At 46.6% G+C, this 14,823-nt stretch overlaps 2 protein-coding genes across 3 annotated transcripts in view; one reads left to right on the top strand and one right to left on the bottom strand.

Annotated features, from left to right (window-relative positions):
* Positions 1-808, bottom strand: part of Sbf2 (SET binding factor 2) — a 444,817-nt gene extending 444,009 nt beyond the window's left edge. The window contains exon 1 of the mRNA XM_027942390.2: positions 616-808. Coding sequence (XP_027798191.1) covers positions 616-670 — 55 coding nt within the window. The 5' untranslated portion in view covers positions 671-808. The remainder of the gene's footprint in view (positions 1-615) is intronic.
* Positions 809-11,676: 10,868 nt separating this feature from the next.
* Positions 11,677-14,014, top strand: Adm (adrenomedullin). 2 transcript variants are annotated; one of them, XM_071617133.1, is made up of 4 exons: positions 11,677-11,814; positions 12,253-12,368; positions 12,628-12,777; positions 12,990-14,014. In XM_071617133.1, the coding sequence occupies exons 2-4, from the start codon at positions 12,271-12,273 to the stop codon at positions 13,297-13,299; spliced, it is 558 nt and encodes a 185-aa protein (XP_071473234.1). In that variant the 5' UTR covers positions 11,677-11,814; positions 12,253-12,270; the 3' UTR covers positions 13,300-14,014. The 2 variants fall into 2 exon arrangements, with proteins under 2 accessions (XP_071473234.1, XP_027798216.1); XM_027942415.2 differs by having other exon boundaries at positions 12,987-14,014.
* The last annotated feature ends 809 nt before the right edge of the window (positions 14,015-14,823 follow it).

Below are 14,823 nucleotides of genomic sequence, written 5' to 3'. Positions count from 1 at the left end.
ATGACCTTCACGTCTGTCCTGAAAAAACGGGCACCATTTCTCAGAAATGTTTAAAAGTTCAAAGATCCTTTCCCCTTCGCCGGTACCACGCGTTCAGAGGCGCGGTTATTATATGCCCCCGACAACGCGCAGGACTCTCAGCACTTCCTTTTGGAGAAGACAGCCCCCTGCGTCACTCGTTACTCACTCAGGATGCAGGGCAGAAGTTTATCCCTGAGGAACTTAATACAGTCGGCTCCCGCCCTCCCAACCCTGCGGTCTAGGGCCCAATCCCGCTGGCACAAGGGCGCTACCCTGGTCCCCCGGCGCCTCTAGAGAGAGGGTCGCGGCCCCCAGCCTGGCCCGAGGCTGGCCCGACCTGGGCCCGGCCGGCGCGGCCTCCCCATCCCCGCCTGCGTCGTGCGGGTGCCCCATGCCCATCGCGAGGCTCGGCCGCGCCAACAAGGCCCGCCGCCGCCCGCCCGCTCCGCCGCCGCCCGCCCGCTCCGCCGCTGCCTCCCGACCCGGGCCTCCCCGCCTCCCAGCCGCGACGCCCGGCCCCGCGGAGCCCACTGGACAGCGGCCGGGGGGCGGAGGCAAGGAGGCCCGGGGGCGGCGCCCGCCCCACACCCTTACCTGGCTTCTCGTGGTCGTAGCCTACCACAATGAAGTAGTCAGCCAGCCGGGCCATGGCCGCCGCCGCCGCGCCCGGGAAGCGGATCCCCGTCGCCGCCCTCGCCGCCGCCGCCCACCCGGCCCGGGAGGGCTCAGCATTTTCCCTGCAGCGGCAGCAGCGGCAGCGGCAGCACTTCAGCCATGTTTGACAACCGAGGCGTGCTCTGCGCCTGCGCCGCGCCTGGCGCCCGCTCCTCCCCCACCCCCACCCAGACGGGCTCCGTGGCCCCGAGCCGAGGCTGCGAGCCCACCCCCACCCTCGGCGGGCAGCTCCTGCCGCGATCTCGGGAGTGGGCGGCTGGGCGTATCCCAGCCACCAGCGGCCACTTGAGCTGCGGGACGTGACTTTGAGACCTCCGTGCCGCTTAGCGGTACCTCTTTCCTATTTTTCCTAAAGCGAGGGTCTATTCTTTTTTTATGAGGGGGAGGGGACTTGGAGAGTTGAGGGGTCCCTTCGAAAGTTTTCTCTCTGCTGCTTACTACTACCACCAGCAAAGATGAGATTCTCCCGCCCTCGGCTGGAAGCTTGGAATTTGCACCGCCAGGGTTTTTGCTGCACGTTTCCTGTTTGTGTTGTGCAGATGGGAATTTTAGAAACATGCCAACGAGCAAGCGAGGGAGGAAGAGGCTTTTGAGCAATCTTAAGGCGCCTCGGGTTTCATTGCTGGTTGGGCCGGGGGCGGTCAGCCTGGGCTTCCCCCGGAGCACTCGGGGGAGCAGGATTCCACCCAGGAACGCGGCTTCCCCGGGATCCTCCTGAACTGTGCTGGTCTCTCCCTCTCCCTGGGGATCCCCGCCTGCTTCGGCTTGCTTCCTTTTCAGTGGTTTCAGGGCTCCAGCAGCCTAAAGCAGGTGGTAACTTCCAAGTTCCCTGCACCAGCACGCAATAAAATGCATTAGTGAGTCTAGAGATTGTCCAAATCATTTGCCTTTTTGTTACACCTCATTTCGAATTTGGCTGGTGTGTCACTTAGATGAGCTTACTTTGTCATTTGTTAATATCACATGAAGTTTTAGTAAAATATGCACAAATGATAGACTTCTGAAGTTTTGAGGTTCTCTGGTTTGGAAATAATCTTCCTTCGTGGTTGCTTATCTCTCACTCTTAATTTAGGAGGATTTGATCCTTAACATTTACATATAAGAGCTCTTAAAGTATCTAGTATATAGTAAGGGCTTAACAAATGTTTTTAGTGAGTAAATATGCAATTCATCGCCCACCCCAGGCCACCCTCCACCCCTAGTCATCTTCAGGCCGCTGAAATGCTGGAACTCTGAACTGAGAGTCCAAAGATTTAATCTATTTGACTATTTCCCTTTTCTGTACCATGCTTCATCAGATTGCGAAGTTTAGGCTGAAACTGAAGAATACTTTAAGTCTAGGACCTCATTTGTAAATAGCTAACCTCAAACTGAATCAGCTTAATTGCAGAGGTAGAGGGAAAATAGATTGATCTTGAAAATAATTTTTAAAAATCTTCACATCATACCCCATAAATGGAATCCTCTTTATAACTTCCCTGGGAGATCATCATCCAACTTGATCACTCTCAGTAAAGAGTGATGTTACTGGGCTTGGATTGTGGCTCAGCAATAGAGCATTTGCCTAGCAAGTGTGAGGCCCTGGGTTCAATCCTCAGCACCACATAAAAATAAAATAAAGATATTGTGTCCAACTACAACTAAAAAATAAATATTAAAAAAGAGTAATGTTACTTCCTGGACAGCCCTATTGTTAGAAAGTTCTTCCTTAATATATCAGAGTTATGTTACTGTAACTTCCTGGAGTCTGCTCTGAGGAGCTACCCAGAGGTGGCAGAAATCTTTGTATAATGTAGCCTTTTAGATTTTAAGGACAATTATGTTCCTTCTCCATTTTACCCTCCTTTTTAAAAATTGGGGTAAAATGAAGTGTGCAATTAGGTGCATGTAATACATTCAGTGTTGCACAACTACTACATCTACCTAGTTCCAAACCCGTTTCATCACCTAAAAGAAAACTCCCCACCCATTAAGCAGTTACTCCATTTTCTTTTCCTGTCCTGACAGCCACCAATTTTCTTTCTATCTCTATGGATTTTCCTATTATAGATGTTTTATATAAATTGAATTATAAATTGTGTATGGTGGCACACACCTATAACCCCAGCTATTCAGGAGGTTGAGGCAGGAGAATCACAAGTTTGAGGTTAGCCTGAGCAATTTAGCAAGACCCTGTGTCAAAAAAAAAAAAAGGTCTGGGAATGTAGCTCAGTGGTAGAACACCCCTGGATTCAATACTCAGTACCAGAAAATTTTAAAAAAAATTAAAAAGTATGTAACTTTTTGTGTCTGAGTGTTTTTTTAGTATATTATTTTCAAGTTTTATCCATGTTGTAGCATCAGTACTACCTTACAACATCAGACCTTACTAAGGATTGGCACTTTGTTCTTTTTATGACTGAATGACATTTCACCTTATGCATAAACCATATTTTGTTTATCCACTGATGGACATTTGGGAATTATTTCTACCTTTTGGCATTGTGAATCATGCTGCTATGAACATGCCTATACACATAATTGTTTGAGTATCTGTTTTCAATTCTTGGTATATTCTTAAGAGTAGGATTACTGAATTCTATGGTAATCCTATGTTTAACTTTGTGTTTGCATCACTTTATCCCATCAGCAATGCCCACAGGTTCTAATTTCTCTACATCTCTGTCAACATTCGTTGTTTTCTTGTTTTTATTGTTTATTGTTTTCTTATAGCCATCTTAGTAGGTATGAGGTAGTACCTTATCGTGGTTACATTTTTCTACTGACTTACTGAGTAATGATGTTGAGCATCTTTTCATATGTATGTTGGTCATTTCAAAGTCTTTGGATATATGTCTATTCAAGTCCTTTGACTTTTTCTTTTCCTTTTTCCTTCTTTCCTTTTTTTCCTGTAATACCAGGGATTTAACCCAGGGTTGCTTAATCACTGAGCCACATCCCTAGCCCTTTTTCATATTTTATTTTGAGACGGGGCTCACTGAGCTGGTTAAGGCCTCACTAAGTTGCTGAGGCTGGCTTTGAACTTGGGATTGACTTTCTTTTCTTTTCTTTCTTTCTTCCTTTCAACCTTTCAGTGCTGGGGATTGAATCCAGGGCCTCCTGTGTTACACCACTGAGCTACATTCTCAGCCCTGTTGGTCATTTTGTGGTTGAATTTACATATTCTGGTTAATTAATCCCTATCAGATATAAGATTTGCAGATATTTTCCCCATTCTATAGATTATCATTTCCTTTTCTTGATAATGTCCTTTAACTTACAAAAGTTTTTCGTCCTTCACTGCCACTCCCATATTGGAGATTGAACTGGGATGCTTTACCACTGAGTTTTGTCTCCAACCCTTTTTAGTTTTTATTTTGAGGCAGGGCCTAAATAGTTTAGGTCTTGCTAAATTGTTGAGGGTGGCCTGGAACTTGCAATCCTCCTGCCCCAGCTTCCTGAGTTGCTGGGATTACAAAGCATGTGCCATGAAGCCCAACAACTCACAGAAGTTTCTAATTTAGATAAAGTCCAATTTTTTTTTTTTTTTTGGTTTGTTTTCTGCCATATCTAAGAATCCATTGCCAAATTTAAGGTTATAAAAATTTATTTCTATGTTTTCATCTAAGCATTGTATAGTTCTTATATTTAGGTCTTTGATCCATTTTGAGTTAACTTTGTAGTGGTAAGTTTCCCATTTTGCTTTTAAATAAATTCTTATTTTATTTGCAAGTATTAGTTTAAATTATTTTAACTTTTTTTTAAAAAAAATTTAAGTTGTAGATGGATACAATACCTTTATTTTATTTATTCATATGCGGTGCTGAGGATTGAACCCAGTGCCTCCTCACATGTGCTAGGCAAGTGCTCTACTGCTAAGCCCTTAACTTTAAAAAAAAAATCAGAGTTGTACTGCTTTCAAGCCTAGAATCAAATGTTATCTACCCTTAGTTATATTTCATCTATTAAGGTCTTCGGTAGACTGCTAGCCATTTGCAAATGACTGTTTCGTAGCATAGGGATTTTCAAATATCCCAAGTTTATATTTAAATGCACTGTGGGTTCCTATATGCATGTCAACATATTTAGCATACACCAAAGCTGTACTTTGCTTTTCAGACAACAGCTGCCAAGCTGCTGAAACTGATAAGCACTGACAAGGCAGCCTGATTTCTGAGTCTGGCTGAAGGCCATACCATCCCCCAAGATAACCACCATTACCTTTCACCAAAAAGTGAGGGAGTAAAGCAGGCCCAGATTTGTTTCACTAAAGGCTAGCAAAAGCAGCAAGGCTATGCAAAACGATAATGGAAGAGTACCTAAAGTAGATGCTCGTCTTTTTTGCTTTAGAAGACAAAATGAAGCTGAAAATTAGTGAGCAAAGCTTATCAGCCCAATGTTCCTACAGTGGGTTGTTGGGGTAAGCGGTTGATCTGTACATTCATTTTAAGTGTTTCCTGTGGTTAGCCACTACAGTTCAGAGAGGCAGTATGAGAGTTGGATTTGACCAAATTTCCATAGGCAGGGCTAGAGTCCTTTCAAATTGTCTCTACAATCCCTAACAAAGGAGACTAAGAGCTGTGGTGAATAATTCCCTGATCTGTTGCCAACTACTCAGTTACTTAAGCAAGAAACAAAGATTTTTGCCCTTGCATGTCTGTCAGCCCCACATTATCATTCAGTCTTATTACTCCTACTTCCCAAACATGTATACTTCTCCCCATCCTAACACCACCCCTAGTAGTCTGAACCATTATCATCTTCCACCTAGATTATTATAATACATTTCCAACTGGTTTCTGTACTTCATTGATTCCAGACTCTTTTATTTTTTCTTTTCTTTTTCTCTCCTGTACTGAAATACTTCTGAAATAATGTAAAATGCAGTTCAGTAAGCCAGGGCTGCTCTACCACTGTGCTACACCCCCGGCCTCTTGATTTTTAATTTTGAGACAGGGTCTCAAAAATTGCCTTGAACTTGAAATCCTTCAGTCTTTGCCTCCCCAGCTGTTGGGATTACAAACCTGTGCCACTGTACCCAGCTGGTTCCAGGTTTTGTATATGTAAAACTTAAAAACAGTAAGCTGGTTATTGCCCTTTCTTAAAGTTAAGTTTGTATAGCAAACACACTACTTCTGCCTTGAGTGTATGTTTGAGGTGCAGGAAAGAGAACTTCAAAGATAAATGATGGAAAGTGTCCTACTGTTGCTTTCATATGTGTGAGATAAAAGATTGAAACTTGGCATTCATTTGAAGTACCTCTGACATTAGTAACTACAGTATAAATAGGTACTGTCAGAGTTTGCAGGCTGCTTTTTCCTAGATTGCATGTTTAGTGAGCAGGACTGGCTACATAATTTGCAGAGCCCAGTGCAAAGTGAAAATGTTAGACCTACTGTTCAAAAATTATTAAGAATTTCAAACAGCTATAGCAAAACTTTTAACCAAGTGCAGACTCTTGTGAGTGCAGGTCTTGTGCAACTGAACAGGGTGCATGTCCATGAAATTAGCTCTGTTGGTGCAATTAAGGTGAAGTGTGTGTATGCAGATCATGAGATATAAATAGAGATTATGGTGGGACTAGGCCCTCTCTAATCACTCATGGGTACCCCTACTGCACGGCATCCCTTCTCATTCTTCTCTACTTCATCTACCATAGCCAATAATCAAAATGGTCTTTTATTTATTTATTTATTTGTTTGTTTGTTTGTTTGTTTTTTGCAGTGCTGGGAAGGACCCCCAGGCCTCCTACAAGCTAAGCATGCTCTACTACCAAGCTACACCCTCAGTCCCAGAATGATCTTTAAAATGAATAAATGATCTTTTAAATAAATGTATATTGGATCATATCTTTCCTGTCTTCAAACTTGTCAATAACTTCCCATGTAACCATAAATAAAGTGTGAAATCTTCAGTGTTCCCAAAAGGTCTTGTTTACTCTGACCCTGATGACCTCTTTAATTTCATTTCATACCACTCTTATCTCTTACTCAGTAAGTTCCAACCAAACTGCAGGGGTGCTCTACCACTGAGCTACATCCCTAGCCCTTTTTATTTTATTTTGAGACAGGGTTGCTAAGTTGCAACCTCAAACAGACAGGATTGCTAAGTTGCTGGCCTCAAACTTGAGATCCTTGTGCCTCAGCCTCCTGAATCACTGGGATAATAGGCATCACTATCATGCCCAGCTATAATTTTGCTACAGAGCACAGCTTACTCTCCTCCCCACTCTGCCGACTGGGGATTGAACCCAGGATCTTGCAAGTGCTCTACCACTGAGCTACATCTTCAGCCCTAATGTACTAAAAATTTTTCTATCTCTGGGCATATACTATTTTCTCCATTTGGAACATTAAGTCACCTGAGTCATTGGTTTTCCTTTGGAACATTACTGCAGTTTATAATCAATCATGTATTTATTCCTGTGAGTATGTGATTACAGCTGGCTTCTCTACTAGGCTGTAAGTTTGTTGAGGGCAAGAGTGATGTTTTCATTGATGGCTGCTGTATGTTCAGAACTTAGCAGAATGCTGTACACTTAATACATGAGCAGTAAATATTTGTTGAAGGAATGAATAAACTTTCAAATCATACAGGCTCATACATTAAATTTCCTTCTCTCTTGTAATCTGATAGTATAAGATCCTCACCTGTAGGCAGGTACCTCTCCTTAACACCATTCTCTTTGGCTAGAAGTGACCTTAAATGTCTAATCATGCTTTCTATCATCCATTCATTAAGGACATTCATAGAAAATTTCTCTTGAAGTCATTTTATTTTGTTCTGTTATGTTTTTAGTATAATATTTTTATGCTTATTACTTTCTCTGTGTTCTTTTTCATTTGTCCAGCAATTTAACTTCCCTAATCTTTAAAGAGATCTATCCTCTGGATTGATCATGGACAAGGACTGACTTTCTGTCTGTTTTGTGCAGAAACACAAAAGTGAAGCATGGGTTTGGAGATATAGCCCAGTAGTAGAGCACTTGCCTAACACATGTGAGGTCCTGGGTTTGATCCCCAGCACCAAAAACAAAACAAAATAACAACCACACACACACACACACAAAAAAAAAAGAAGGGCAAGGAGCACCAAAAACATACTTTTCTTCATGCTGATGCTCGGAAAAATATTGTGCACTAAAAGCAGAGGTTAACTGCACTCCCTGACCCCACCACTCCAAAGCAGATATAAGTTAAAGAAATGGTACTTTTTATTATGTCAGAGATTTCAACTTGGTCAATCTCCTGAACTTGTATGCCTGTTTCATACTTTAATTGATTTTATGTATATGTCCATTTATGGAAAGAATCTATATTTTTATTAGTTCCTTTGAGAAGTCAGAGATATCAAAAAAGTTCCCTGGCCTTTATATCCTGCTTTAGTTTTCCTTATGAGACCAAATCTGCAAGGCTGATTGTGTCCTTTCTGTAAACCACTTGATGTTATGATTTCAGGATGCATCTTGAAACTTGTTTTCAAGAGAATGTTGTAAACAACCTCTGAACTTTACAGACATTTTGAGCTACATGAATACTAAATGCACCATAAAATTTCCTGTTTTTAAAAAAGAGGCATCTGCAATCACTATGCAATGTACTCCTCTACTTGTGTACTACTTGTGTTTTAGTTATTCTTATTAATAGTTATTTCCCATTACTTTTCTGAAAGAGTTAAGTGTGATTACCCTAACTTTAGGGATTGTGTCCACAGTGTTAACTGAGAAACCACCACCACACAATTTTTTAAATTCCAAACATTATTGAGAATAATGCTTGAATTTACGGCCTAAAAAACTCAATGAGAATGTAAAGAAGAAACTGAAATACCATCATTCAACAAACTTTCAGTATGTATACTTATGTTTGTACATACCATGTCAGGATATACACATTTATTACAATGCTTTGGGAGTTTATTTATAATCTCACCTTCAAAATTATTTGGTGTACACACACAAAATTAGTTGGTCTTCATTAACCAGGATTTCTTTTATTTTTCTTTCTCTTTTCCTGCCAGGAAGATATTTAAGATGTTTCTTCCTTTCCTTCCTTCCTTCCTTCCTTCCTTCCTTCCTTGTACTGTCCATGTTCAGTGGGAATCTACAATCATTGCAACTTGAATGGAGGAAACTCTTGTGTTAACAAATCACCAGAAAGAGAACTCCTGTGTTTTTTTTTTTTTTTTTGTGTGTGTGTGTGTGTGTGTGCTGCATTTATGTTGTTGTTGTTGTTTTTTCCTTTAAGAATGATTAAGTAAGGCAACTAGTTTCCACCGGGTGGGGGGTGGGATGGATGTCCAGATTTGGCAAATTCATTATCTTTTTTGGACTTAGGCCCTAAGATGTTTTGGGGGACAATCTGACCCCTGCTGCCCCACTCAGGCACACACACTTTCCAAGATACAGATTTTCTAATAAAATCCTCTGAATTGCCAATATAGGAGTTAAAGAAAGTATTGGCTTTTTTCTTAAGCGACAGACCTGCTAATTGCCTGAGAGGCAAACAGCACCCAGGCTGATAAGACCCGTGCCAAGGCTCTCAGGTGGGAATCCTGACACAGACGTGAGGCCGCTGGCGCAGACATTGTAGCTTGATGGAGCCAAGCCACCGAGTCTGTTTCCACCCCTGGATTATTTTCCTTGTTGAAGCCGCCTGCAGCTCAAAAAGACGTTTGAGCCAAGAGCACGTTTCAAGATCATGGCTGGAAGCTAGAGTTCAGTTTCCCTCAAAGCATCACCGTCTACCTGAAGGACATGGCGAGGAAGTAACGAGGTACAGCTGCAGAGTTCTCTGCAGACCGAACCTCTCAGGGTTGGTAGGGACTGGAAAGAACGAGTCCAGATCACGGGACCTTCCCTGGCAGTGGGCCAACGCCCAGCTGTCCTTGACCTCCTGGGCGCACGCTGGGGAAATGAAAGTAAAACCTGATCTGGTGCGGACTCAGCTGGAAGCTGGTGACAGGTAGGTTGCATCCTTAGAGACTGACAGCCCATCATCTTAGACAGGATCTGTGTGAAGAAGATCCTGGGTACGAAGTGAAAGGAAGAGACGGAAAATGGGAGAGAACAACAAAAACAATAGTTAGACTGGGGAGGCTTCTGGAAACAGCAAGCGAACAGTAATACCTGCTGTTTGCGGTGCAGACAGACCAGCCGCCTGACGTGCCGGTCTCTGTGGTGACGGTCCTGCGGCCAGTCAGGCGACCTGAAACGGGACAATTCGCCGCGCTGCACCCACCCCTCCAACCCTGAGCTTTCCAAGTCCTTACCAGTGCCAGAACGTGGAATCTGTCCCCCGCTCTCAGTTGGAACTCACGTCTAGTGATTCCCTCTGGCAAGAGCCCTCATAATAACCTTGTCTCCGCCATTTCTTCCCCAGGTGCAATGTCCATGGTTCAGTCCTGAGAGTGAAAAGGAGGCTGAGCCAGTATGCTCAGCCCAGGAACACTGTGGACAAGGTCGGGGGATCCAGTTCCCTGGATCTCAGACTGATTATGGCAGGGGAGGTGGGGGATTTGGAGATCTGCAGGGAACACATTCTAGAGGCGGACACTAAAGAGAGACCGTGACTTGCCCATGTCAGAATTGTCAGGGAACAAAGACAAAAAGCCAATTTAGTCAGTGGTCTCACACCCTGGGCCTCAATTTAGTTGCTGGACTTCAGGACATTTGATTGGGGTTGTGAGTGACAGGACATCAGAGACCCACATGTAAAAAGGGAGCCCCACGGGGCTGAGCCTTTCCTCCCTAATTTGGCCCCCAGAAAGTAAGCAAGAAAGTGAAGTGGAGAAGCTGGGAGGGAATAGCACAAATGGGTGACAAACGTGTTTGAACTGATTCATCATGAATAGGCACATATCCTCGGGCGGGGGCTGGGACTCTTCTCTCCCCCTTGAAGAAATGGTGACCCCAGCCTAGAAGAATCCACGCCGCCGCGCCCCAAAGCACCTTGCTTGCTTGCCGGATCGAGTTAGGACTCTTTTGCTTCCTACATTTAGTGTCGCTTTAGCCAATACACTTCCCCTCTCTGAACTTCAATTTTATACATGGTGAAACGGGGAAAGTAATGTTACCTTCCTTCCCTAACTCAAGGGTTAGTATAAAGATCAAAGGAAATCGGAATGTGGTTGTGCTTTTAAACTGTAAAGCGATTAACATATGTGAAGAGTTCGTGTGCTCCCTGGCAGTCAATCCTCACGTTTACAATGGGTGGATGAAGGCAGCCAGGTTATAACCTTATAAGGCATAATTGGATTACAAAGGTGGGAGGGAGATAAAACGGTATCTTTCTTCCTAATTTTGGTTATTCCCGTGTTTCCAAATAGGCATGTAAATTCTGAAACTTCGGATAACTACCCCCTCCAAATCCCAATTCTCAATTCAGCCCTTCCGAGCTTTGTCCTTATTGCGAAATCTCAGTAGCCCATCCAGAAACCTCCGGGCCTCAGCCGCTCTCGCTCTCTGGGGCGGGGGCTAGCTTCCCACTCTTCTCTCCTGGGTTCTTTATCCGTACCCTGCCCCGAGGCACCGCGGGAGTCTGGGGTCGAGTCTAGGTCAGGCGCTGAGCCGGCAGGGGGCGCGGTCCACTTGAAGCCACAGCTCCCCAGGTCCCGGGCTCAGGCCACGCGCACGGTCCTCCGGCTCTAGCTCTAGCAACTCGATGCCAGAAGGCCCCGCACTGAGTTGTAAAGGTCCTGGGATAAGAACCCCACCCCCAACCCCCCAAAAAAGTTTTCCTGGTCTTCCTTCGCCCCTGCTTATCACCTGTACCCATGCCAGAGAATTAGGTCTGTGGCAGTTTCTCCACCAATCTCCTGGAGCCCATCTCTGAGCACTCCGGGCACAAGCACAAGAGTCCCCCCAACTCCACACTCAAGGGAAAGCACTGCGCTGGGGCGCGCGCGCGGGAGGAAAGGGAGGGCGCGAGGGCAGAACAGGCCCCGCCCCCTCGGCTCTTATAAAGCGCAGGAACCAGTGCTGGCCACTCAGTGGTTTCTTGGTGACACTAGGCAGAACAGCTTCAGCCTTACCACTTCTGGCTTCTCATCACAGTCTTGGACTTCGGTGTTTTGCTACTGCCTGACAGGGACGTCTCGGACCTTTTCCTCCAAGAACTTGGCAAATCACCCCTTCAGCAGGTAGGTGCCATAGGCCCAGCGAATTAAAGCGGGAGGGGGGGCGGCATTTGCCAAAACCCGAAACTGGGAGCGCTGGATGAGGAAAATAACCCACTTTGGGTAATTCTCTGCGGGGTACACCCCGCATATCCGAATCCCGCTCATGCATACAGATGGAGCTCCAGAGACCTAGTCTCCTCTGTTTCACAAACCAAGTTTCAAACATTGAGCAGGGAACCTCTGGGAGCCTGGTGCTGTGCAGCTGCTTCCCCTGTGGGGCGGGTCATCGGCGGGTGCAAACACCTCTGGCGTCTCTGAGCCCAGGGGAGATAAGCGTCTAAACCAAGCAGAACAAGAGGCTGACACTGCCCGCTCCGGGGCCCCCCGCCCTCCGGCTGTGCCCCGCCTGGGAGGTGTAGCAGACCAGGGTGCTCATGCTCGTCCTCTCTACTTTTCCAGTGTCTGTGCATTGCCAGAATGAAACTGTTTTCCGTCGCTCTGATGTTCCTGGGCTCACTCGCCTTCCTAGGCGCCGATACTGCTCGGCTCGACGTGGCATCGGAGTTCAGAAAGAAGTGAGTCCTGGCAGCGTCTTCCCCAGTCATGATACCTGGCAGACGAGGGAAAAATTGATCGTTGGTCTCGCGGGGGTTAGAAGTGAGTGGGAGGGCTGAGGATGTAGTCCAGGGATAGAGAGCTTGCTTAGCATTCTCGAGGCCCTGGCCTGGATCTCTAGCACTGTAAATAATTTAAAAAATAAAAGAGTGAATGAGAATGAGTACGGGCGGGAAGTCGCTTGAATTTACCCGAATTGCCTCTGATTGTGTTTTCTAGATGGAATAAGTGGGCTGTAAGTCGAGGGAAGAGGGAACTGCGAGTGTCCAGCAGCTACCCCACCGGGCTCGCTGACCTGAAGGCCGAGCGTGTCCAGACTCTCATACGGCCCCAGGACGTGAAGGGCGCTTCTCACAGCCCTCAGATCAGGTAACTATGCCCCGTGCAGGGAGGGGGATGTGCCGGAGGAGTTATCCCTTTCCTCTGTCCTGGCCCTGGGCATACAGGGACTGGATTTGCAGCTCAGATGTCGGAGCAATTTACAACTCCCTCGGGTCCTAGAATAACTCTCGTTCCTGATGACTGGGGCCAAAGCCCTGCTTGATGGGGTCTCAAGTAGCCTTCTTTCCCCTTCCCAGCAGTCCGGACGCCGCCCGCATTCGAGTCAAGCGCTACCGCCAGAGTATGAATAACTTCCAGGGCCTCCGGAGCTTTGGCTGCCGTTTCGGGACGTGCACCGTGCAGAAGTTGGCACACCAGATCTACCAGTTCACAGACAAGGACAAGGACGGTGTCGCCCCCAGAAGCAAGATCAGCCCCCAAGGCTATGGCCGCCGGCGCCGTCGTTCCTTGCTCGAGGCAGGCCAGGGCCGGACTCTGGTGTCTTCCGAGCCACAGGCACGCGCATCTCGGGACTCCCGGGTGCACCAAGTGCTTTCCACTCTCCCGTGACAGCATCGAACAGTCGCGCAAGCGTCCCACTGGCGCCTCCCAGAGCAGAGGACTTCGGGGAACAGGCTGAGAAAGTCTTGCAGATACCTGGAGTCCAGAAGGCACCGTTTGGCCTCGAGCCCCGGCATTGCAGAGCCCCTTCTCCTTCGGGGCTGAGCGCTCTCTTCACCCCATGAGACTTGGGTGCCCAGGGAGGGCAGAGGAATCCGAGGGAGTGCCAGGCTCAGGGAGAGGAGAAACTAAGAAATAAATGCTGAGACCTTCGGAGCAGGGGTCTGAGCCACTGCTTTGCCCGCTCACAAACTTATTTCTCGTGGGGTGTCACCCTTCGGGGCGCAAGCCCCAATATTACTTGAACTTTACAAACCTAGAGAGGAAAAGTGCAATGCGTGTTGTACATACAGAGGTAACTATCAATATTTAAGTTTGTTGCTGTCAAGATTTTTTTTGTAACTTCAAATATATAGAGATATTTTTGTACGTTATATATTGTATTAAGGGCATTTTAAAGCAATTATATTGTCCCTTCCCCCTATTTTAAGACGTGAATGTCTCAGCGAGGTGTAACATTGTTTGGTTCGTGGAATGTGTGTGTGAGTGCGCGCGTGCGTGTGTAAAATAGAGTGCCTGGTTACTGCCTGTGGAAGAAGGAAACATTGTGTCTCTATAATCTATTTACATAAAATGGGTGATACGCGAACTGCAAACCAATAAACTGTCTCAATGCTGATTCATTCTCGATTCACGCATCCAAGCAGGGAGGGTCCTGCTCCCGATTGCTCGGAAACTTGGGGTCTAGCCGCTGGTATTGGACAGGAGGGATGGAAGTGAAGGTGCGAGTTGACCCGTCAGAGCTCTGACCTAACAGAGCTTACTTGTCACGAGCTCCATGAGGGGCGCTCAGAGCGCGTGTCCTGGGTGCGAATCAGTTTCGCGGAGACGCCCGAGGTCACCGCCTAGCGTGGCGGCCAGGAGCGGCTGGATAGGATAAGCCTTAGTGGGGAGGCGAGACTGGACTCCCCGTCTTGCGCAATCGAGGCCCAGTTTTATGGAATTGCTCATGGAACCCTGAGTGAAAGCGTTCCTGGGATAGTTGGGTGTCTCGAGGTTTCTAGTGAGGAGTTTACTCCCGCAGCTGCGAGTGTCAAAATTAAAAGCTACACCACCAAAATGTTCGTGTATCTCGGGAACCAGCACCCTACTCCTCTCTCCGCTCTAGCTCCCAGCAAGCTGGTGGGCCCGTAAGCGAGCCTGTGGCGCCCCCTGCCGACCGCCTCGGATTGGCCCCAAGAGCCAAGAGGCAGTACGTGCGGTTTAATAAGTTCTCCTACGTGGGAGTCAGCACACAGCCTTAATGAAAGAGGAAAGAAGAAAAAAAAAGTTTGCAAATGCCAACCAGCCCCCTCCCCCCTCGACCTGCACCGCGGCTTGCTGTTCTGGGACAGTGACTCAGCGCCCACACGCTGCGCAGCGTGCAGCTGCTGGCCGCAGGCGGGCTGGACGGACGTGCCGCCGGAACCGTGC

The sequence above is a fragment of the Marmota flaviventris genome, chromosome 9 (genome assembly GCF_047511675.1).
Source record: "Marmota flaviventris isolate mMarFla1 chromosome 9, mMarFla1.hap1, whole genome shotgun sequence".
Classification (NCBI taxonomy): domain Eukaryota; kingdom Metazoa; phylum Chordata; class Mammalia; order Rodentia; family Sciuridae; genus Marmota; species Marmota flaviventris.
Note: the sequence above shows the minus strand (reverse complement) of the source record. Positions and strands in the feature narration are given on the sequence as shown.